The sequence below is a fragment of the Periplaneta americana genome, chromosome 6, assembly GCF_040183065.1.
Source record: "Periplaneta americana isolate PAMFEO1 chromosome 6, P.americana_PAMFEO1_priV1, whole genome shotgun sequence".
Taxonomy (NCBI): Eukaryota; Metazoa; Arthropoda; class Insecta; order Blattodea; family Blattidae; genus Periplaneta; species Periplaneta americana.
Window position 1 is genome coordinate 8,965,979 of NC_091122.1, and position 26,677 is coordinate 8,992,655.

At 37.2% G+C, this 26,677-nt stretch overlaps 1 protein-coding gene across 1 annotated transcript in view; it reads right to left on the bottom strand.

Moving 5' to 3' along the window:
- Positions 1-26,335, bottom strand: part of kz (putative ATP-dependent RNA helicase kurz) — a 51,735-nt gene extending 25,400 nt beyond the window's left edge. The window contains exons 1-9 of the mRNA XM_069827425.1: positions 26,166-26,335; positions 25,893-26,075; positions 23,084-23,368; positions 20,842-21,218; positions 16,572-16,761; positions 10,735-11,086; positions 7,256-7,656; positions 3,840-4,072; positions 469-686 (exon numbers count right to left, since the gene is read on the bottom strand). Coding sequence (XP_069683526.1) covers positions 469-686; positions 3,840-4,072; positions 7,256-7,656; positions 10,735-11,086; positions 16,572-16,761; positions 20,842-21,218; positions 23,084-23,368; positions 25,893-26,075; positions 26,166-26,246 — 2,320 coding nt within the window. The 5' untranslated portion in view covers positions 26,247-26,335. The remainder of the gene's footprint in view (positions 1-468; positions 687-3,839; positions 4,073-7,255; positions 7,657-10,734; positions 11,087-16,571; positions 16,762-20,841; positions 21,219-23,083; positions 23,369-25,892; positions 26,076-26,165) is intronic.
- Positions 26,336-26,677: the final 342 nt, after the last annotated feature.

The following is a 26,677-nucleotide window of genomic DNA, read 5'->3' on the forward strand; positions in this document are numbered from 1 at the left end:
TTGCAAGTTATTAGCAAAATTGAAGATCTTTATTATATATTTTTACAAAATTTCATTCTTCAATTTAGAGTGCAGTTGACATTTTTGCACATTTACAAATTATTAGCAACATTGAATATTTTCATTATTTTTTTTTTTTTTTTCAAAATTTGACCCTTCAATTTAGAATACGGTAGACATTTTTGCATAGGCCTATTTCAATCTACTGTATGATAGAAATATGCAAAATTGTCAACTGTAGTCTAAATTGAAAAGTCAAATTTTGTAAACACAATTATCATAAAAATCGTAAATTTTGTTAATAATTTGTCCACGTCTGTAGGTGGAAAAAAATTGTTATGGACATAAAATTACTGTGGACTAAAATCTCAACAGGACAAAAATTTATGGTGGACGTAAATAGTGTGGACGAAATGTCTCTAGACATCAGTGTGGGAATCAATGCAACATTATGCAGACAAGATGTACCTTTTTTCTTTGGTTCCTCCAGGGCTCCGAGAAGCACCAACCTCCTTTCTGCAGACCTCAGCTGTATAAGGTCTGGTGCAGAGGGGAAAGGAAAGTTGACGACCTTGTCTATGTCCATGGCTTTCATCTGCAACAAGAGGTCGTCAACTGGTTTCCGCTGGATTTCTGGAATACTGAACTGTTCAAACTGGTCGTTGAACACAGCTGACGAATATAACCTGTAGGGAAAGTAAAATATCAATAAGCACACACACTAGAAAGACGTGTTCAATTCAATGCAAATATTTTTCCCACATGCAGACTGTTTCAAAGCACCCATATCACAAATTTTCTCGAAAATTACATGACACTGGGAGTTTACGAAAATAATTTTGTGCGAGATCGTGCGTATTTGCTTGGTTTCTACACAAAACCAACCCGCGGTAAGTCTAAACCTAACACACATAACAATTTCCCTCTTCTTACCGCTTAAGTGACATATTGATTTTACTGCTTTAGGCTTTTAACATATTATTTTTAGAGACATTCAATATAGTAATAATTATAAATTGGAAACTTACCACTGCAATTTCACCTAAATTGCACCGTTAATTATTGTTTTTAAATATTTGCAAAAATTAAGTCAACTCTACAACTCCACTGAAGTTACTGCATTTCGTGATGCATGTAACATTAAGGAAGCCGTTTGTTTTAAGTTCGCATTTATAGACTGGAGGGAAAAAAAGACAGATGTATACCACGGCCTGCTGGAGTATAGTAAACACAGAAAACATTTTAAAGCAACAATGTTGAAGATAGATGTTTTTGTTTTCCAAAATTGCCGTCATTGAACAGAAACCAAGATGGAGATTTTATTGCAACTAATTAGAAATTCCTCTTTCAGATATGTAATAAACGATCTTCGCACAAAATAATGTATGATACACGAGCGGTATGTTTTCTTTCAATTCTCGGAAATTAAAAAAGCTCAACTATGTTTCGCTTTTTCAAACTTTTCCTCGAACATGAAAACTTCAACATACCGCTCTTGTAACGCATATTACTATTGTTACAACTCAATAGACATTTACAACTAGATTCATTACTTTTTGCAGACGATTTAGCTCTGGTGGCATCCTCAGAAGATGAATTACAACGTTCAATTTTTAATTTTAACAAAATTGGAATTAAATATGATATGAAATCAATAAAGAAAAAACTAAAATTATGGCCTTCTGCAGAAAATACCTGTGCCTAGCAAAATATGTTTATATTAAAAAATATTAGAAAGGATAAATTATTTTACATATCTAGGATACACATTATCTTTTTTCGATGAAGTAGACATTTCACAGAAAATTTCTAAATACACCAAAACAATGGGGATAATTAACATCATTATGAAACCTTCCCTAGTACAAAGGCATACTAGAATTCGCCTTTACAAGACCTTGGCGAGACCTGTACTTTGTTACGGCAGTGAGGCATGGACATTGAGGAAGAAAGACGAAAGCAGAATAACGGCTAATGAAATGAAATTTATGAGCTAAACAGCGGGATATACGAAATAGGATCACAAATGCAATGAAGATGTAACGAAAGAATTACAACTAGAACCTGTAATTAATCACGTAAAACATTATCAGAACAACTGGGTAAATCATCTGCATCGCATGCGTAGAGATAGAATCCCAAAAGTCATGCTCCACTATCGTCCAAACGGGAAGAGATCTCTCGGTCGTCCAAAGAAGCGCTGGATTGAAAATTCAACTGTGAGATCGTGACAGGCCATTTGGCCTAATACTTGAAGGGAAGAAGAAGAAGAAGAAGAAGAATTTTGTTACCAAAACCTACATAATGAATCAGTTCGTGGTACTTCCATTTTCTGGGACAAACCAGAGGTAGAGTTAAGCAGAGTCAACTCTGAATTTTCAAATGAGAACCTAGATCATGTAAGGTACCTTTGGATATAACTTTGAAATGGATTACCTTTTACTAAAACCTTTTCTTTCTAACTTTCAATCTTAATTTACAGCCAAAGAAAACAGAAAAATAAATTCTAAATACCATATCCCACTTACTGTGAGACTGAAAACACTCATTCTCACACAACAATCTTCACAAATGCTCGAAATGTCCTCCTCCCTGCGTTAAACAACTTCGTGATCTCTTTCTTACATCTCGGGTTGCTCAGAAGACTTCAGCATTTCTAAGAGACCCACAGGCTGCTTTTTTAATTCTTTCTTTCATATCTTTCCTTGTTATTGGACGCATCTATTAGACGATTTCTTTAATTCACCCCCATAAAAAGAAGTAATATGGAGGTAAGTCAGAGGATTGGGGCGGCCAAGCTACCAGTCCTCCTTGACCAATCCACCAAACACGCTCAATATTTCAGTCATTCTAATAATGCCAAAAAAAAGAGATTACTTTTAAGAAGAAAAGCGGAAAAGTGGACATTAGCCACTCTAACATACGAGGCGTGTTCTTAAAGTAAGTTCCGTTTTCAATTATAGCTGTCGCATCACTGCAATCGTTATTTTGCGCATGCGTGTTTTCTTCTTCAGTCCTCAGGCAAGCTGTGCATGCAGTTTCAGAGCTTCAGTCCGTGTGTGTGGTTAGTTGTGACCAGTTGAAATGTTTAAAGTGATCGAGCACCCCGCCTACTGTGAGATGCGGTCTGTTATCCGTTTCTTGAATGCGAGAAACATCAAACCAGCTGAGTCATCGTTAACTTTGTGAGGTGTATGGTGATGATGCCATTAGTGATGGAATGATCAGGAGATGGGTTAGGAAGTTCAACGAGGGCCTCGTCTCTGTGCATGACGAGCAGCGTACCGGTCGGCCATCTTTGATCAATGACGATTTGGTGCGTGCTGTCGATGAAAAAATTCATGAGGACATGAGGTTCACAATTTTTTCGCTTTCCTTGAATTTTCCACAAATGAAGTGAAAACAGCAGTGCGGGAGTGGTTCGCATCGCAGGCAGGCGAATTCTACAATGAGGGGACAGAAAGACTTGTGCCACAACTCGATAAATGCCTCAATAATGGTGGAGATTATGTTGAGAAGTAATTGAAGTGTGGGGAATACAATGCAACAAAAATGGTTTGTAAATATCTTCCCGTTTACTTTCTACTCCCTTTTGGAACTTACTTTAAGAACATGCCTCGTATAACGAGGAGACAGCCTACTATTAAACATTACTCCATTAAGTACAACTTCCTCCATTGCAGGGCGATGTCTAATGGCAGTGTCACCTCTGAGTCGGTGAGACTCAAACCCAAGGCATAAAAAAGCTCAATTTTTTACAGTCTTGCTGATGCTGCACCTTCGAGGCTGATGATACTTAATGCCACCACGTGTTATTGTAGAGGGTAGAGGTACCTCACCTGTAGCAGTGGCCCGGCCCCATGCGCCCAGCTCTCCCTGCCCTCTGATTGGCTGCTGCCTTGCTGCACCACGTGACGGTGAACGCAGACACTCCAGTCACTTTGTCGTACATCCGAGTCTTCATTCGCCCGCTGTCCACCACGTACTTGACATTGGGGATTGTGAGGGAAGTCTCTGCCACATTTGTGGCTACCACACACAATCGGCTTCCTTCAGGAGGGGGCTCAAACACCTACAAGGATAAAGAATTACGTCACGTTATTCACTGAAATCCTTCAGAATACCATCAACATTATCACCATTATTGCCACCACAGTCTCTATCATCATGTCCATCACTATGTTGCTACATAAGGTTGTAGACTGCTACCGAAGCACTGAGACACAAATGGCCCATTGTGCACCCCATAAACTGGAAATCAATCTAGAAGACCGCAGTGGGTGACCAACTTCTCTGGGAGACAACATGTGTTTCGAGAGGTAATGTTTTCAGATGGGTCTTACTGGACAATCCAGCAAACCTTGAGGTTATGACTCAACATCTGTCCTACAGTTCCTAGAAGCTGGGTCATCACCAAGGTCTAATATATGTAGATGTTTGGTTTTGTATTGATCAACAAAGCCTTCTTGACTAATTCTGATTTTTAATAATTAATCTGACTATTTCGTTTATATGACGTCATTGCATTTTCGACCAATGAAGTGTAATGAAATTTTGAATTTCAACCAATCACAGTCAGACTTTGCGATAATTTCTGCAGCTAGATTTATCGCTATCAATTTATCGCATGGTCGTTCTTTTGTTGAGTCGTTGTCGCCAACTGTTTCCCCTTAAATTGATGATCATGAATACATTAAACTGCAACTACACGGTTAAACTTTTCTTTCAACTTTAAAGCAATGAATGCAAGATTGATATTTAATATTAATTAATATATTTACGCAGTGAAGACCACTTTCAAAACGGCGCACCATGTAGACACAAAATCTTCAAGCATCTTAATTGAACATACCTTTTAAACTTGATTCTTTCAATATTCTTCCCAGATTGCATGCATACGCGATTGGAATATTGAACTATGTAGATGCAGCTTTAGTTCCGTTACACACTACAGCGAGAATGCATTTGTCGAGCTATAAAAAATGCTTTCGTGTAGCACTCATTGTAAGTAACGGTCGAAACAAGGCACAGCTGACATTGGTCCTGCTTCCACAGGTAGGCCTAACGTAACCTATAAAATTGTAGCCTATAACATTTGTATTGAAATTAAACAATTAATAGACGTTCAAATTTATGTAACATCACAGCATGTCAAACTCAAAGACCTTGCATAGTAATAATGTCTTTGATCAAAATGCCTTTCGTATGGCGTAATAAAATTCGTGTTTTAATTAGGCCTATCTATACAGAGATGGCTTCACTGTGTAGCAACATGTCTCGCTGTGAATACATAAGCATTGGTATATAGCTGTCCCCACTGTTACTGTTAAATTAAATTATGATTTCAGCAGATAATGAAAATGTATTTGCTATAATAATAATAGAAAAGTACAGTACATGTAATTAACATTGTTAAACCAGTATTTCGCTTTTTGCAATTGGCATTACTGAATAATAACATCGAATTTCTTTATGGCAATAATCGATATTCATCTACGAGTATTTCAACTTCACAATGTCTGAATAGGTTAAGTATTCGTTAATATACAATTGTTAACATTTTGGGATCGAATTTTAGGGATACATTATTTAAATTTTTATTTTATTCACGAAATAGTCCTAATAAATGTCACTCGAGGTCTGAGATTTCCCAGATAAATCCACTCGCTTCGCTCGTGGATTTATCAGCGAATCTCAGACCTCTCATGACATTACTACAGACTAATTTTAAATTTTCAACTTTTTTCAAAGGATAAATTTTCAGTTTTTATATTTCCATTTCATACTATATTCTGATCACGAGACACAATCATATACTTTGTCTTTTCGGGATTTACTTCCAAACTTATCTCTTTACTTTTTTCAAGTCAAATTCCAGTGTTTTCCCTAATAGTTTGTGGATTTTCTCCTAACATATTCACGTCATCTGCATAGACAAGCAGCTCATGTAACCCGTTCAATTCCAAACCCTCTCTGTTATCCTGGACTTTCCTAATGGCATACTCTAGAGCAAAGTTAAAAAGTAAAGGTGATAATGCATCTCCTTGCTTTAGCCCACAGTGAACTGGAAAAATGTCAGAAAAAAAAAAAAGAATAACGGAGTTACAAAGAAAAACAACAAAATTGTTATAATTCTGTGGTGTTTGGGTAAAGGGGTATACGTCATTTTTTTGTCCAGCTGGAATTTTGTTCCCCAGATGACCACACAAGTTAAATAAAGGTATGGTCACACGTCGCTACTTTTGCAGCGCTGCAGCACAAAAACCTGCGTAACTCTTGTACTGCGACGTGTGAACAACGGTGCAACCCGAAAAGTAGCGGCTGCCGAACCTGCTGCCCGCTATTTTTCCATGCTGCGCGCAGCTTAAAAGTAGCGACGTGAGAACAGGGTTCTCAGGGTTGCAGCCGCAGCATTTTTGATATCGGTTTTGTTGAAACTTTTGCTGCGGTTGCAATCAGTGTTACCACCCAAATGTGCCAATGATACTTTTATTGTTTGGATATATTTTAGTGTTAAATGTGATAAAAATAAATTATTTATAACAGTTATTAAATACACAACACAGTCTGAGCATAATTGCTGACGATATAATTCATTTTTTAAATTTTCTGTAGTGTAGTTCCAAACAGGAGGGTTGGCAACATTGATTATGTGAATATACTGTTGGTTATCATTTAAGTGTATAGGTGTTTTTAAAAGCTTTATAGTAAAAATAATGTCAATTTCTGAATACTAGTTAGGACAGAAAAGCAAATAATAGATAAGGAAGCTTTCGCATGAGTTTCTTAATAATGCGAACATAACCACAAAATGTATATTGAGAAGTCAACACAGAGATGGAAACCTGCAGCATGACTGCGGCTGCAAAAGTAGCGCCTTGTGTGTGAACAGACTCGCAACCTCCAGTTGCAACTTTTGCTGCACTCGGGTTGTGCAGCACGAAAAGTAGCGTGCAGCGCGCTACTTTTGGCTTAAGTGTGAACACGACACGCAACTTTTGCAGCTGCAGTACAAAAGTTGCGCAGCAAAACTAGTGACGTGTGACCGTACCTTTATATAAGTGGGTGTGCAAAAATCAATGAATACTAGCAGTTGATGTGTTTTATTTGTGTAAAAAATTATTTGTAATAAGGGTTCCAAGTTTAATTTTAATTTATCTCCGAACTCATTTTTATGACTTATCTCCCTTTACCCAAACACCACAGAATTACTCAAATTGCAGAATTCCAGAAATGTTAGACAATGCTACTGAACCTGCGCTTGTTTGTCGCTGGGCAGGAGCGAGTACAGGGGCAGCACCCACATGGGCTGGCAGGCAGCCAGGCCCCGCAGATTCAGCTGGTCCTCCTCGTCTGACTCTATGTCACCCAGATCATCGTCATTCCCCAGCAGGTCCGCCTCTGTGTCATCCCCTGGCACTACGGAGTAGCTGTCCAGGTTGATCTCAGGCAGCACCACCTCCGACCCCTGCCGCTTTCTCCTGGCTTTGCGAGCATTGTGGATTGCCTTCTGCATGTCCAACTCCACCTCCCCCTCGTCCTCACTCTCTGCATCTCCATTTGCTAGGGTTTGGGCAGCCTTTGTGCCCTTCTTCTTGCTGTGGAAAGGGAAAGCCCTACGAAGCTTCCTCACCAAGCAATTCACTTCTTGCTGACCTGTCAGAGAATCATAACAATGTTACTTCAGTGCATGAATAAAAATTGCATGTAATAATAATGAGACACATGCGTCTTCTGTAGTGGAGTCATTCCACTTCAAGAAATTCAATTAAATGTAAAGATTATTTTTTTGGTACTACAGAATTATCTGTTATTACATCTTGATTACACAACTTTTAACACTATATCACTTTGGAAAACGTATTATATGTCTTTCACGTGTTAAATTTTATGTTATCTTGTTAACATGTTTCGGCCTGCTATTGGCCATCTTCAGAACTGGATGTTTCTGGTCTTGGCACCTTTCGTTTTGTTTCTTGTGGGGGTGTGTTTGTGTAGTGTAATGTAAAGTCAAAGAGTGTATGTGTTCTGAAATTGAGTTGTGTGTTGAGAATTTCATTTGGACATCTTTTCGTGTGTCTGTATATTTCGTATCGTTCTAGTGTGTTTAGTTTCTGGCTTTTTGGTTGGATGTGGAGTATTTCCATGTCTGTGTTGATGTCTCTGTGGGTGTGGTTAGCATTTGTGATGTGTTCTGCATATGCGGAAGTGTTTTGTAATTTTGTTATGGCTGTGATGTGTTCTTTGTAACGTGTTTGAAACGATCTGCCTGTCTGTCCTATGTAGAAGTTGTTGCAGGTGTTACATTTGAGTTTGTATACGCCTGTGTGGTTGTATTTGTTTGTTTGTGTTGTTTGTGTGTTGAGATGTTTTTGTAGAGTGTTATTTGTTCTGTATGCGATGTTGTAATTTAATTTCTTGAATGAGGTTGCAATTTTGTGTGTTTTTTTTATTTTCGTATGTTAGTGTGATGTATTTTTTGTGTTCTTGTGTTTATGTTGTATTCTTATGTTTTTTGTGATTATGTTTTTTCTTTCGTATTATGTTGGGGTTGTATCCGTTTTCTTGTGCTGTGTATTTGATTATGTTTAGCTCTTCGTTGTAATCCTGTTGGTTCATTGGTATGTTGAGTAGTCTGTGTACCATTGTTCGGAATGCAGCTTGTTTGTGTTGTGTGGGGTGGTTGGATGTGTTGTGTATGTGTGTTGTTGTTGTGGGTTTTCTGTATACTTTGAATGTGTGTTTGTTGTCGACTTTTGTTGTTGTGATGTCTAGAAAATTTATGGATTTGTTGTTTTCAATTTCTAATGTGTAGTGTAGCTTTGGGTGTATTTTGTTTATGTGTTGATGCAGGTTTTTGATCTGTCTTTTGTTTCCTTTATATAGTATTATCTCTTATTGTTACCACTGGTTATTATTGGAGAAAAATTCGCTCCAGGAAAGTACCAAAGGAGAAACATTCGATCCAGTGCTATGGATTCAGCCTCGACATAGCTCAGTGGTTAGAGCACCCAGTGCGCAGAACTGGAGATCCCAGGTTCGATCCCAGGCGCCGGAGCAAATTTTTCTCCATTAATAACCAACGGTAACCATAACAGATAATTCTGTAGAACCAAAAAATTAATCTTCCATAGATCATTCTCCCAACAGTGCATATATACTGTGGAGTCCTGGCCACCAAATCACTCAAATGAGTGCATTCCTTGTGTGATGACAGTTGACTTAATATAATACATGTGTCAATATTATGTCAAAAACGGAGCAAGGCCACTAAGGCAAAGTATCAAAGGACAAAGATTCCTGGTCCTGTGGATTGGACCTCGACATAGCTCAGTGGTTAGAGCACCCAGTGCGTAGAACTAGGGTCCTGGGTTCGAGTCCCAGAGCCGAAACGAATTTTTCTCTATTAATAACCAATTCAATTAAAGTCCTTTATTGAATAATATTTTCATTCTATCATTCATTTTGTTATTATGTGTGATAATTTCAAACTAAAAGTTTTGCACACACGAATACAAAGTCAAGAGCAACACAGGGCTATTAAAAGAGCAGGTCATTTTGAAATTGCTGACATTTTGTGAAAAATAAGGACACTATTCTACTCACAAAAGCAGGGGGTTTAACATAATATACTGAATTAGTTTTCATATTTCGAAGATTTCATATTGGAGTGAAAAATGGCAAGTTGTAGCCGATTTAAGTGAACACCATATTTTAGCGTTTTGGTGGCTACTTCATTCACACACAACCCCCAGAATGTCTGGAGGACCACACCTGCTGTTGGTCGACGGGTCCATTGGACCTAGCTGGGAGAATACAATTATACAATGTTCATCCTCCTCCAGTCTTGACACTGAATTGCTAGCTATTGATGCTGCTCTTCAGTGTGTTACTCAAATTTCTGAAATATCTATTTGCAGACATACTGACTCCAAGGGGGCTATATTTAATATAATTAACCTATACGCACATAGAACTATTCCAATTCAGAAACAACTAAGTAAACTAAAAGAACTCTAAAACGAAATAACATTTCAATGGATACCTAGTCATTGTGTATACCTGGAAACGAGAAAGTCGATAATATTGAAAAACAGGCAACATATTTGCAACCAAGACCTCTTCAAGTGATATCTCTATCCAGTGCTTTTGCTTCAGTAAAGTCTCATTTTACAAACCTATGGATCAACAATTGGCTCTCTTCTGACAAAGGAAAAATTTTACAGTCTGTACAAAAGAAACCAAATGACCCGGAAATGTACAAAAACTTGCCCAGTCATGTTCAAACATTTTTAACAAGAGCCAGAACAGGTCACGTTGTCACTCAATTGTATCTACACCGATTTCACATTTCTGATAATCCTACTTGTCTGTGGTGTAATAATCATGATGAAGGTCTGAAACACATTCTTCTATACTGTCCATCCATAAACCATAAAAGAAGTAAATTAAAATCATCAGTACCAGTTGCAGAAGACACAGCCCTGCAGTATATATTGACTACACCCCAACTCTGGCTACTAGCAACAGGCATCTATAATGAACACCGATCAAAATACCCCTCATTTCTCGTGAAAAACAACTGAATAGACTACAGTAGACTATAGTGGGCTTTATATTGTCAGCAAACAGCTGTATACATTAATAATTATTTTGATTTATTCATACTTTGAGAATGTTTTGTTTACTTCAGTGCATAAACAGAAGCTGTAATGACTTATAAATGATTTTCACCTGTAAGAAAGACTAGAATTCCGCCTTCAGGCAACTGTGTGTGGATCTTGCAGGTTTTGCTGAACGCCTCAGCCACGTAGTCAACTGCTGTTCGTTTGTTGAAGTGGATGGTGACTGGAAACTGACGCGACTCCACCTTCAGGACTGGCGGTGGTGTCTTGAACAGACGGGGGTTGTCTGTGAAGTCTTCCAGTCTCAGGGTTGCTGACATGATGATGAGTTTCAGTGGATTGCCCCGCTTGTTCCTCAGTGGAACAATGCGGGACAGGAGTCCAATCAGGATGTCTGTGTACACACTCCTCTCGTGGGCTTCGTCCAGGATTATCACAGAATATTTGGACAGCAGGAAGTCCTGTACATCACAAATAATAACAGTTACAATCAATTTAAAACAATTCATGCTCAGTATTTGACATTAACTGTAGGCTACACTTCTGACATTATAACATGCAATTTTTTTTTCAGAGAAGTACCCAAAGTCTATCACCAGTGTCCTGCAATGTTCGAACATGAGAAAGGCAACCAAGACAGTACAAATTTCGCCTTATGTCATATGAAAAACTAATGGCAAGATCTGTGCTGAAATCCTTAAGCAGTTAAAACATGAACGGGTGTGAGTGAAGGACAGCGAATATTTTTGTAACAAGGTTGAACAAACACAACAGACTTCCTCCTGCAGAGTGAACATCGGCAAATATCTAACTACATCAATAAGGAGCGGATTCCTATGTAATTAAATATTATTTTTGCGTGTGATAAAACACAATTAACAAAGTTAAAAATTCCGAACATGAAGTTTCAAGTTTAAAACCCGAATTTTATTTCACATAAAAACACGTATTTTCACAAAAAAATTATGTAAATACATATTTTCAGGAAATCTATTATAAACACATAAATCTTTGAGTTTTTTTACTTAAATAATTTTTTTAGAAGAACTTTTAAATATTTTAAAACTAAATCAATTATATATATTATTTTATTTTTTAATTTTTAAAATTTTTTTTTATTTTTATATTTTATTTTTTTTATTTTTTTTTTTATTTTTTATTTTATTTCATTTTTTTTTATTTTATTTTAATGTACCGAAGTACATATGATATTTCCATGCAGATATTCTGCATCATCATACGATGAAAGAGTAATGGAACGGAGAAAAATTCTCTCCGGCGCCAGGATTTGAACCCGGGTTTTCAGCTCTACGTGCTTACGCTTTATCCACTAAGCCACACCAGATTCCACCCCGGCGTCGGAAGAATCGTCTCAGTTTTAAGTTCCAACTCTTGGGTTCCCTCTAGTGGCCACCTTCTGCACTACGTCATAGATCTATGAACCTAGGACCGAAGTCCACACATGTGCTGAGGTGCACTCGTAATGATCCGTCGGATCCTGGCCAACTAGTCACTCATTACGAATTCACCTCAGCACGTGTGTGGACTTCGGTCCTAGGTTCATAGATATCTATGACGTAGTGCAGAGGGCAGCCACTAGAGGGAACCCAAGAGTTGGAACTTAAAACTGAGACGATTCTTCCGACGCCGGGGTGGAATCCGGTGTGGCTTAGTGGATAAAGCGTCAGCACGTAGAGCTGAAAACCCGGGTTCAAATCGCAGCGCCGGAGAGAATTTTTCTCCGTTCCATTACTCTTTCATCGTAAATCAATTATGTCACTCAGAAGTACGTTATCTTTTTAAGAATTCTTGGTTGCTTCGTGTTTCTAAGCGCTTTGTGGTGTATCCATGATACATTTTTGTAATAGTATCGCCTCAAGTTCTGAGAACTGCTAGGCAGCATATCAGTGTTATTATTAGAGAATAAATTAACATGGACAAGGAGGAGAGATCTTGCAACACATAATTACGAATGTTTATTGTTGCTGAAGATGATTTCATTCCACGCCTTGTTTGTGAAACACAACAGATAAGAGCTCGGGTAAGAACATTATTTAATTTAAACAAATCTCTCGCCTCTCGCTCATGCCTATCAAGTAAGGCAATACGTCTTGTTGTGATTCCCTGTTATCGGGCTTTGTCAATCGATATCCTCCAAGATATACTGAAAGATGGTTGTTTAAAAACGATTTGGCTTTCCTATTAGAAAATCTAAGCTTTTTGTGTGACACCATAAAAAAACTCGAAACATCCAAAAACCTGTTGTCTGAAACAGGGAGGTGCGTGCCGTGGAAATTAAACTAGACTCGCTACCAGGTTCAGAAGCACAATTACTAAGGGACAAATTCCAGAATGTGTTTGGGAAAAACAGTGGATATAAAAAATATGTGTAAAGTTGCTCAAGTATTGGAGGATGTGCCTGTAGGTGAAATTGACGGTGTTGAGTTTGTGACATTCCTCTCTTTAAATATGCACGTCTGACGTTCTGTGATGTGGAAAGATTGTTTTCACAGTATAAGTCGTTGTTCAGAGATAATCGGCATGCATTTGTGATGGAGAATTTGGAGATGATCTTTGTTGTTCACTGCAATTCTCGGCCAACTACTAGCACTCAAGTGTGGTTGGTGAGTACCTAGTAACATTTTTTTTTTCAAGCTAAGTAAGGTCCTAGATAATATATGTAACAGATATGTCGGGCTTATAGGCTTTGAGGTTAACAACTTTTGTCAGATTTACTACGCTGCCATCTATTTGTTACATAAGGAGTCACGTCATAATTCCCATTTGAATTGCATTAGCGACTGTGCTGCCATCTCGTGTTCGTTTACGGCGACGGGTGGCGATCCTGGCGGTTGTTCTCTTCAAAGTGCTGCCGATTTTAACGTAGCGAGGAGTTATCTGTTACATATATGATCTAGGGTAAGGTATTTTTGTCATATTTAAAAAATATATATTTTTTTTAATTTTTAGCAAATATTTTCGTACTTTTCAGCACATAAAAAATAAATATATTTAAATTTTTTAGCACATAAAAATCCGCTCCCTATTCATCATACTCGACAAACTTGAACTAAACATAGTGTCTGTAATGCACGTCGCTAACTAGCACTTCTGCCTGAGGCTTAATGTACAACCTCCTTATATTGTGGGATGATTGTTGAAGTCCTTAGGACTGCATTCCTGTGAGTACGTGATTCACTGCTCAATGCCATCTTAACAATTCAGCTACAGCATCCAGTTCTGACAGAGTTTGCATGGCACAAATGCCCCTCATCTCTCTGTGATGTGCCACCTTCTCAGATCAATGGCATCTGTTCGCAATTCACGTACTACATCCTGCTGTATCCTATATTGACTTGAAGATCACAGCACTATAGAGATTGCGCTCCAAAACGTCATCTGTCCAAGGGAAAATCTTCGAAAAAACCGCAATCAGGTAACTTGTCACAATCAGGATTTGAACCCAGGTCTACTTGTTTCACGGTCAGATATGCTAACCATTACTCCATTGCAGTGGACAGTACACGCAGCTAGAGAAGGCAAAGAACTGTACCAGTAGAAACTTTTGTAACCTTGTAAAATAATCATGGAGAATTCGACATTACTTTTACTTAATACAAGTCATAAGTTATCAAGTTTTCGTAAATATTTACCGTGATTCATATACAGTATACAGAACCACTGGGATAATCATAGTTGATTAAAGAATACATCTATGTGTCTTTCACACTTCATTCTACATATTCTAAGGACACCAAGATAGATTGTTATTCCTATCAGTTCTAAGTCTAAGAAAAGTACTGAATCCTAGTACTTGCACAGTCACACACCTAACTTTCCTTATACATTCACCATTTCTCTCACAACCAGATCTGTCTCTTCCATACCACATCCCTCTGATTCCGGTCCATGTCTAAAGGGGACAGCTCTAACATAGCTACGGCATGCTGTTACTTTTGTGAGCACAGACCTTTTCAGTCAGTCTTTCAATTCAAGATACGAAAGGAGAAATTTATAATTAAATTGCTTGCACTATTTCCCAAAACATCTCCTCTGAGTTATGCAACACAGACCAAGTAAGCAGTTTGGGTGTATTTCTGTCAAGATACAATAATAAACCTGTCCATTAAATTCACTGAAGGATATGGTCCTAGAAGTCATTACTACTGTGTAATGATTAATAGTTATTTATGGTACTTGTGAGGTAAGTGCATCTTTATTGCACGAGTGGAAACATTTAAGCACAAGGCGTCAGCTGAGTGCTTAAATTACACGAGCGCAATAAAGATCACACTCACAAGTACCATACGTAATTTTATCCATGACCGTAACGAAAAATTATGTTTTATAAAAGAAAATATGTTGAAAATAAGTCCTCATGTAATCACATTATCATGGCATGGATTTTAGAATCAATACGTGTACTAGGTAGGTTATGATGTAGGAGGCCATGATTAGTGAAGAATGGTATCTAAGGAGTTGGATAAATAACAAATTATAATTAATTATATAATTTTAATATATATTTTTCCATTTTAAACGTGTATTTTCGTCTTTTTGAAGTTTCAAGGATTATTTAGAAGTGTTCACGGGACTAATGTGATTAAAATAATTTCACATTTTACTTCTGTAAACTTAAGAGGAATTTTAAAACGTAATTAATTATCGTGTCTGTTTAGCTCAGTTGGCTAACGCGTGTTGTTATACAATCCTATAAACCCAACTTCACAGGTTCAAGTCTTATCGCCTCCCAAAAGGTAAATTATTATGAAATTTAAAAAAAATACATATTAGATATGAATGCAATGCACAAATTATGACGTAGTAGATAGAGAAAAGACAAGGAGATTGAGTGTATGTATATTTAAGAAATGGTAATAAAGAAGTAGAGGTAGTGACATCTAGTAACTAATATATTAACTTCTTGAGTAATAGTTGAATGAAAAAGTATACGTGTGTACCCGGGTACTAGGAAATACTAATGAACTGTGAGATAAAGTTCAAACTGTGAGGTAAAGTCTTTGTGCGAGATCGTGTGTATTTGCTTGGTTTCCGCACAAAACCAATCCGCGGAAAGTCTAAAATTCCACATTCAGTATTCCCAACCTAACACACATAACAATTTCCCTCTTCTTACTGCTTAAGTGACATATTGATTTTACTGCTTTAGGCTTTTAACATATTATTTTTAGAGACGTTCAATATAGTAATAATTATAAATTGGAAACTTACCACTGCAATTTCACCTAAATTGCACTGTTAATTATTGTTTTTAAATATTTGCAAAAATTAAGTAAACTCTACAACTCCACTAAAGTTATTGCATTCGTGATGCAAGTAACATTAAGGAAGCCGTGAAAAAATCAACAAGATTCCAGATGCTGATGTTATTACTGCAATATGTTATATAAATAATATTGTTAAAATATTAAAATGAAAAATAAATCATTACATAACCTTACCGTTTGTTTTAAGTTCGCATTTATAGACTGGGGGAAAAAAAAGACAGACGTATATCACGGCCTGCTGAAGTATAGTAAACACAGAAAACATTTTAAAGCAACAATGTTGAAGATAGATATTTTTGTTTTGCTAATTAGCCGTCATTGAACAGAAACCAAGATGGAGATTTCATTGCAACTAATTAGAAATTCCTCTTTCACGTATGTAATAAATGATCTTCGCACAAAATAATGTACGATACACGAGCGGTATGTTTTCTTTCAATTCTCGGAAATTAAAAAAGCTCAACTACGTTTCGCTTTTTCAAATTTTTCCTCGAACATGAAAACTTCAACATACCGCTCTTGTAACGTATATTACTATTATCTCACTAGTGGAATTAAGTAATGTTGAATAAAAGCCTACTTTACAAACGCAAATGTATTTAGTAAAGGCATGTTTTTCGTTATGGTCATGGATTAAAGAATATTATAAACAACTTACACTCTGTATTTCTTTGAGCAGAACGCCGTCTGTCATGAATTTGATCCTTGTCTTCTCAGTGGCATTACCCTCAAATCGTATCAGGTAGGACACCTCGTTGCTGTCCAAATTCATCTCCTCCGCCACTCGTTTCGACATGGAGATGGCAGCCACTCTCCGAGGTTCCGTCACACCTATCAGTTTGCCATCACTGGAAATATAAGACAGACAGAACTTCGACACACAAAAGCAAAAACTGAGATGGGTTTCCACTATGAATATAATAGAGAACCGTTTTTAAAAACAAAACAGAACTTCGACACCCAAAAGTAACAACTGAGATGCAAGGAACCAAGATCTCGGCCATTAGAAAGAAGATGAAGAAAACAACTCTGTCCATATTCAGTACCGGATTTAGGCCTTGGCAACCTAGGCAGTTGCCTAGAGTGGCAATTTCTAGGGGGCGGCATTTTCTCTCTCTCTTTTTCTTTCTTTTTTTTTTTTTTTTTAATAGTGAAATTTGTTTTTAAAACACTTGTTGGTAAATCTTTTCTAAAGTTTGTTCTTGAATACGTTGTGGAAGTCAGATAATTAAATGGCTGCCTAGAATAACGTTGTAAGTCCATTTTTGGCCAAACTGAGTTTTTGGCTGAAAAATGTTGTATCGCACATCTTGGATCATGTGCTGTCATCGTCTTCCTGATATTCACACTACTTCGAGAGCTGTAGTATTTTGATTGTGTTGCTGAGCTGGATAACGTTGCAACACAAATAAAATGGCGGAAAGAATATACTTCGAAGAAAGGTGACATTAAACCAGATGTGAAACGACCTGAACTGGTGAGTAGAACAAGGTTGTAAGTCAATGAGTGCTAAAGGAGGATAGTTAAAGGTAATAAGGTCATGGTTACTCTGAATTCTACCATGACCTAATAAGAAAATAAAGAAGAAAAAAAAAAAAGGATTCTTGTCTGTGTAATATTGATATTGTATGCCTAAACATATGATCTAAGTTGTGTAATTTGTTTCAAGTACTTATGATATAAATTTGTCTATTATTATTATTATTATTATTATTATTATTATTATTATTATTATTTAATGTACTCAAATGTAACAACCATAAAGAATCTGCCAGGAAATATGGACAGTACTTAAATTTCTTTGCTTTACAACGTTCTTCTTCTGGCCTGACATACAACGTTTTTCTACTGTAAATGTTCAAAAAGTTGTGTTATTTGGAAGATGAAGGCAATACACATATATAAATGGTGTGAATACTTACTGAAGTATTAATACAGACCTCATACTGTCATATATGACGCAGAATATCTGCATGGAAATATCATATGTACTTCGGTACATTAAAATAATATATATGATATGCGTAAATCACTTCGTGATTTAAGACGGCGCTTATTCCGTCGGATCCCGTCCAACTAGTCACTCATATTGAGTGCACCTCAGCACATGTGTGGACTTCGGTCCTGCGTTCATAGACATCTATGACGTAGTGCAGAGGGCGGCCACTAGAGGGAACCGAAGAGTTGGAGCTTAATCTGAGACGATTCTAACCGGCGTTGGAGTTGTATCCGGTGTGGCTTAGTGGATAAAGCATCAGCACGTAGAGCTGAAAACCCGGGTTCAAATCCCGGCGCCGGAGAGAATTTTTCTCCATTCCATTACTCTTTCATCGTATGATGACGCAGAATATCTGCATGGAAATATCATATGTACTTCGGTACATTAAAATAATATATATGATATTTTGTAATATTTAACAATGTTAGTACTGGTATGGAATAAACATATTTTTAATTTCCTGGCAAACTGTAAAAACTGACTTACAACATTATTCTAGGCAGCCATTCAATTGTTTTGTTATCACACTGTCGCAGTTGCGGCGAGAGTAAAAGGAAAGTGTGCAGCTGCATAATTATATTGTAATACCAGTATCACGTTATTATACTATGAAACTGCTTAAATTTAACTGCCTGTATAAACAAGAATGCATTGTTGAAAATCAAAATGGATGTGTATTATTTATCGCTATGTATAGTAACCACAACTCTCAGTTACATTTTCAATTATATTGTCAACAATACTATTTAATCACTTTCCAGCATGAGCACTATAAAATTCGATACAAAAGGTTTATTCTGCGAAGAGGTGGACTTTTTCAATTAACTTTATAGCCTATAGTTTGTCAACTTCAAGTGAAACCCCGTAAAACACACCAACTTCTGGAATCTCTCTCTTTCTTTCTTCTCTCCCCCTTGCTCCTCGACATTCAGTCACCAATCACCATGTAAATATCTGAGAGGGTGTGAGTGGGCATCGCGACCAATAGAAGAACCACTCTCCAATATTACCACAATAACGGATTCTTCATTTTTGCCTCGACTGTCGGCTAGGAAGGTTCCATTATGCTAGCATTGCAGGCAACTAGTCAACCTTTTAATGCTTTTGTTAGCAGGTTTGACAAACTGTGAGTGGACCTGCAAGTACATAGTGCATAGTGCTCTCTCCCTTCCCCCCGTGCTTTCTCACTTGCTCCTCCCCAAGACATCCAGCGCTCACATAGTAACTCGGTCAGGGTTTCAGTTCGATTTGTCAATCTATACTTTCTCTCGATGTAAGAAATACTCGTAATAATTATACCACCAACAAAACAAAACCACAGTCTGCCTCTCACAAATCAATTTTGTTTCAACAATGGACAAGTATGAATATCTTTCTTTGCATAAAGTCTGATGTGCTTAGTCAGATCAACTTTGATGACGTCATCAATGCTTTCTCTGCGAAGAAAGTGCGAAGGAAATCTGTATAATTCAGAAGATGCATGTATTTTGATTCCAGTAATTTACTGTTTTCTGAATTGTAACATTTCACTTAAAACTAATTTTAAACTTAACATGACCTGTATAATAGCTGCTCATATACTGTTTGAGAGAGTTGGGGAGCGGCAAATTTTATCACTGCTTATGGGCGGCTGCTGCTGTGGCCCTACAGCCCAATTTGAGCCTTGGCCTCCTCAATGCGTCTCTTCCAATATTCTCAATCTCTGGTCTTCGTTTTCCATGCCCTTATCCCTAGAATATTCACGGCATCCTTTCTTTTCCTGGGCTTTCCAACTATTCTTTTCCCATGCATTTCTTGGGTGAAGGACCTTCTTGCTATCTGCTTCTCATCCATTCTCACTACATGTCCTGCCCATTGTAATCTTCTAAATTTAATAAATCTGGATACTTCCATATCTTTATATAACTGATGTAACTCAGAATTATATCTTATTCTCCATCCTTTCTCATCTTGCACTGGGCCAAAAATCTGTCTTAAAATCCTTCTCTCGAAGCTGTTCAATCTTTCCTCCGCCTTACTTTGGATGGTCCATGTCTCACATATTGGTCTTATTATTGTTTTATACAATCGTATTTTGTTATTCCTATGTATTGTTTGGGATTTCAACAAGTCAATCATCGAAAAATAGGCTTTGTTAGCCCGTAATATTCTTTCTTTTATCTCCACTAATTCATCATTCTCCTTGTTTACTATGGAACCCAAATATTTAAAGTTTTCTACTATTTCAATATCAGTATTATTCAATTTGATAACTTTATTTTGTACTGATTTTTTAGTTTGAAGAACTGTTTTCGTCTTATTTGTATTGATACATAATCCTATTTCTGCTGCCTTCCCATCTAATTCTGTAAAAACTTCTTCTACCATCTTTTTTGACCTTTCCAAAACGCCAATATCATCAGCATAACCTATCAGTTGTACTGATTTATATACTACCGTCGAGTCTGTTTGTATTCCCATTTGTCTAATTACATATTCCAAGGCTAAATTAAATAAAAGGGGCCAGCCCATCCGCTTGTTTCAATCCATTCCTTACAGTCAGTTTTTCTGTTAACTCATTCTGAATTTTAACTTGGTGTTTTCCATGGTAGTTTTTATTAATCTTATTAGTTTCGATGGGATATTATATGAAATCAGTGCTGCGCACAACTTTTTCCTCACTATGCAATCATAAGCTTGTCTAAAATCGATAAATACTTCACAAAGGTCTATACCATACCGGTTATGGGCGGCACTGTACTTAAATCCGGCCCTGTTCAGATTCGTAAGAATATTGAATATGTCCAATCTGAGTTTCTGAATGATCAACCACTGCCCTCCTCGCTTTCAGAACAATATAACATAACTGTGGCTCTACTAATGGCAGTAAGTATCAGAGGACAAAGTAAATGACAGTAAGTATCAGACGAAAAGTAATGCTGTCACAAACCTTGCATAGCCTGCCTCATACAGGAACTGGGGCACTTGAGTGGTCTTGCCACTGCCTGTTTCTCCGGCCAGCACCACGACAGGGTTCTCGTTAATGGCCTCCATGATGACCTGCTCCTCTGCCAGAATGGGCAACCTGAGCCGAGCTTCCTGGATGTCTGCCAGCCGGTGCACCGGGACAAACACAGCAGGCTTGCCGGCCACGTGTCCCTCCTTCCTGGGCTTGTTAACAGCTTCATCACTCACAGCCTCTGTAGCCACTTCCACCTTCGGGTTCTTGCTAACTGTGTCAGTGTCTTCCTCTTCCACAGCAGATGTTACTTCATCTTCGCCATCTTCTTCTTCTTCATCTTCATCACTGCTGGATTCACTTGATGTCTATAAAAATTAAAACAAGGACGTGCACTGTACGTATTATAATTGCATCGCATCACCAATATTTTATAGAAATAATCACTTTCTCAGACAGTGGGCAAGTGTTCAATGAGTGGGAGATACGCACACAATGTGTGAATGAATGAGTTAGTGTCCAACTATAGTCCGGGCCTAGATCATGTATGTAACAGATAACTCCTCGCTACGTTAAAATCGGCAGCACTTTGAAGAGAACAACCACCAGGATCACCACCCGTCCGCTGTAAACGAACACGAGATGGCAGCACAGTCGCTAATGCAATTCAAATGGGTATTATGACGTGACTCCTTATGTAACAACTAGATGGCAGCATAGTAAACCTGACAAAAGTTGTTAACCTCAAAGCCTATAACCGTGACATATCTGTTACCCTAGATCACATATATATCCCAGATAGTTATATTGTCAGACTCCAAAGCAGCTATTCTATCAATAGTCTCTAAACACACACCTTCATCTCAAACAGCAGAAATAACTAAAATGCTCTCTCAATTAATATCACTCAATAAAACAATTGTATTCCAATGGATACCATCCCACTGTGGAATCCTGGGAAACGAGAATGCGGATGCTTTAGCAAAGAAGGGCAGCACTGCTACTTACAGACCTGTTACTAAATCTACGTATTACTCTGTGAAAAGATTTATTAAATCTACATACTTAGACTTCAACAAACAAAATTTGATAACTCAATCCCAAGGGAAAAAATGGAACTCTCTGCATCAAAATCCACAGTTAATTCCCGATTTACCACGAAAATCGTCTGTAGCTGCACTTAGATTGGCAACAGGCCATGATTGTTTAGCCAAACACCTGCATAGAATTGGAATATATCAGTCCCCTAACAGTCCAGTGTGCAACTCAAACCAAGAAATGGATTCGGAACACCTCAAAATCTGTGCTTCAGTGGCTGGTCATGATAATATCTTTGAAAAATATTGGAGTGCAAGAGGTCAAATGACTTTATTGTCAAACGCCTGGCATTAGAAAACAACAACAACATATGCTAGTGGATTGTGGTGATTTTCTAGTTTGCAGGTTGAATTTTCTTTTGCCAACTTCGTTTCGAATTTTGATACTGACAAATACTACAAATGGTAGTGATTCTGTAACTACTATTTTTGGAGCTGAGACAAATATCGACAATATTTGTCGGTACTGCAGTTCCATGAAATTAAAATTGTACTAGATTTCTGAGCCAGTTACTGGAAGCTAATGAAATTTGAACATACTAATAATTAATTAATATCAGTATTAATATTAATACATAATTATTTTATGTGTTGCGTTGTGGTTAATGTTAATGTTATGTTTTATTTAATGACGCTCGCAACTGCAGAGGTTATATCAGCGTCGCCAGATGTGCTGGAATTTTGTCCCGCAGGACTTCTTTTACATGCCATTAAATCTACTGACATGAGCCTGTCGCATTTAAGCACACTTAAATGCCATCGACCTGACCCGGGATCGAACCCGCAACCTTGGGCATAGAAGGCCAGCGCTATACCAACTCGTTGTGGTTATAATTCAAGACATAGCCCCCTTGGAGTTGGTAAGTATGCAAATAGATTTTTCAGAAATTTGAGTAACACAATGAAGAGCAGCATCAATAGCTAGCAATAATAAAAATCTCTAATTCCAAGTAATGAGTGGATGAATAAGTCAGTGTCCAAGTAGCCCTATATGTAACTATGAGTGAATGAGCAAATAATGGTTGCCTAGGTGAGTGAGCAAACAAATAATCAAATGTCCAAGCATACATGCGTCTGATAAAAGTTCAAGTAGGCTATTATTTGAAACAGAAATGTTATCGAAGGAACATTCATACCTCCAATCCCACCACATTTGGATCCTTTGCTTCCGCAGTTTTCTCCTCATCAAGCTCCAACATCAATAATCTCTTTCGTTTCTGACTGCCGGCTATACTGTTGATGTTATGTGCTTCTTCTCCATCTTCATCTACTTGTTTTCGTTTCACCTTCTTATCTCCTCTTTCTTGTTCAAGGAAATGTTTCTTTAAGCCTTTTGTTTGAACAGATGTGATGGAAGTCAACTGACTCAGAAGCTCTGGTTGAGTTGGAATTTTTGACAGAGCTTCCAACAGCGAGGCTCGCTGCAGGTTATAAAATACATCAATACAATTAAATCAGAGACAACAGTAATTCACTTTATACATATACTTACTTACTTAATGGCTTTTAAGGAACCCGGAGGTTCACTGCCGCCCTCACATAAGCCCGCCATCGGTCCCTATCCTGAGCAAGATTAATCCATTCTCTATCATCATATTCCACCTCCCTCAAATCCATTTTAATATTATCTTCCCATCTATGTCTCGGCCTCCCCAAAGGTCTTTTCCACTCTGGCCTCCCAACTAACACTCTATATGCATTTCTGGATTCGCCCATACGTGCTACATCCCCTGCCCATCTCAAACATCTGGATTTAATGTTAATAAATATGTTAGGTGAAGGATACAATGCGTGCAGCTCTGCATTGTGTAACTTTCTCAATTCTCCTCTAACTTCATCCGTCTTAGCCCCAAATATTTTCCTAAGAACCTTATTCTCAAACACTCTTAACCTCTGTTCCTCTTTCAAAGTGAGAGTCCAAGTTTCACAGCCATACAGAACAACCGGTAATATAACTGTTTTATAAAATCTAACTTTCAGATTTTTTGACAGCAGACTAGATGACTAGACTTCATACATATATACAGAAAAACTGATAACAATGAACTACACATACTACATTATGATTATACGAAATGTCCAAGACAAACATTACCAATAACAAATTTTCGTAATGCAATACATTTATCTAAATGCCGTTTGCTGCAAAAGACAGAGCAACTCGCCAAGTTTTTATGGTGACCAATAAATTCTCAAAAGTGCACCTCGTGTGGCTTAGCAGAGTAAACAAATGAACGTGTCAATGCGGAAATGTCAGCAATAATAAATGGAATAGCATAAAACTAGAAAGAAGCATCTAGAAGAAATCACAAGTCCACACCTATGGAGCTACGGTTAGCGCGTCTAACTGCGAAACCAGGTGGTCCAGGTTCGATTCCCGGTCGGGGGAAAAATACCTGGTTGAGGTTTTTTCCGGGGTTTTCCCTCAACCCAATATGAGCAAATGCTGGGTAACGTTCGTTGTTGGACCTCGGATTCATTTCACCGGCATTATCACCTTCATCTCATTCAGACGCTAAATAACCTGAGCTGTTGATAAAGCGTCGTAAAATAACCTAATAATACTAATAAAAAAAAAGAAATCAGAAGAATAGTTATTTATGGTACTTGTGAGGTAAGTGCATCTTTATTGCACGAGTGGAAAGATTTCAGCACGAGGCGTCAGCCGAAATGGTAATAAAGAAGTAGAGGTACTGACATCTAGTAACTAATATATTAACTTCTTGAGTAATAATTCAATGGAAAAATATACGTGTGTGTCCGGGTACTAGGAAAATATTAATGAACTGTGAGATAAAGTTCAAACTGTGAGGTAAAGTCTTTATCTCACTAGTGGAATAAAGTAATGTTGAATAAAAGCCTACTTTACAAACGCAAAAGTATTTAGTAAAGGCATGTTTTTCGTTATGGTCATGAATAAATGTAATTTCGGTATTGCCACCATAAAAATTTGGTGAGTTCCTCTGTCACCTACAGCAGAAAGCATTTAGATAGGCCTAAATTGATTTGTTACTGAGTTACTATAAAGCTTTCTTAATGGCAGTAATTGCTCCAAACAAAGTGTATTACTTACTAATGTTTGAAGTGTATTAAATATATTTTATTTAGGCGGAGGCTTTTACTTTCATTCTAAACTAAAATTAAACATCAACTGGTTCATCCTAATCACAATTATACCTACTATCTTTATTTTGATACAAATGCATACCTATTTAGATCACTATTATGTTATATTTTACGCTAAACTACAGAATTTCGTTATACTTAGGAGATAAAATCCTTTCGCGTCTTGTTTTCAAATATGTATGGCTACTTTTAGATAACTATATAGGCTACTTCTAAGAAAGAGTCACAACTGTAATCCCTATGTGTAGTGTGTACAAAGATAACACAGTTACGACAAATTCAAGAATAAATGCAGATAATTAATATTAATTATTTGGGGGTCACTGTGTCAACTAAGGGTGTTAAATATACAGTGAATTCTTCACTCAATGTGATACTTTGCTCAATGCTGTGTTGGATACAAACAAACAAAATTCTACAGATAGTAGATAAATTTCAGCCTAACGGCTTTGACAGCAGTGTAACATCTTTCATGAAAACTTTGAAATAACTATTTCCCAGTAGTTTTCCAGAAAGTCTGGTTTGTAATCATGAAACCATAGCAAGAACAATTAGGTACGGTACTCACATGACTTTTGCTCAATGAACTGTTCACGCTTGTAAATTAAATTGATCTGATAGAAAGGTACTCAAGAATATCAAGACATGCTTGCCTCAGTAAATAATCCTGAAAATGGGGTCTAAAGAGCAAGTTGTTCCCCTAGGTACACCAGTTATGTTATAGGCCTATATTTCACCGGGAAATCTATTGCACCATATTTCAATTATTTAATTCATTCATTAAGCACAACACTCCTTCTTTGATACTGAAAAACTTACATTTTCTTTCTTCTTTTTCTTCTCAACAATCTTCTCCAGACGTTTTCTCTGAGATTTTGACAGAATTTTTTTTACTACAACGGAATCATTCTTCTTTCTAGTTTTCCTCTTTTGTGACGGAATAACTAAAGTATTACATTCATCATCATTTTTTACGGAAATGACGCTGGAATCTAATTTAATCTGAAAATAAATAAACGAATTAAAAACATTATGTCTCACTGACGATAAAAAGTAGGGTTATGTCTATCATATAGATATCGGTTTACGTACCTTCGTTGTTGAAGAATTGTCTATGTCTGTCTGTACAACTTGTCTAGCTTTCCAATTAAATCCCTTTTTGGATTTCCCCATATTGTTTCTGGTAATGGCTTTTCCTAAATAGTATAAAACATTTCCCCACGCGCGTTACCACGTGTAAATCTAAAACCCTTTCAACACCTTGTACGCCATCACGGAATGGACATAAGATGCCCAATGTTGCCAACTTGATCATGCTGAATGTCTCTAATTAAATGCAAAAAGTCTCCAGATTCAACAAAAATATTTTCAACTATATACCGTAAGCAACGCTATATACACAGTCTAGACTGTGCTATGTATAAATCCTAAATTTTGACCCAAATAAATAATCATTAATTTTTTTCCCGTAAAATATTTTATTTAATAATAATAATAATAATAATAATAATAATAATAGAATTATCTCCCATGCACTTGATGCGAATTCATGAGGAAGGTGTGCCATTCTTGCACTATATCATTACAGGGAATGAAATGTGGCT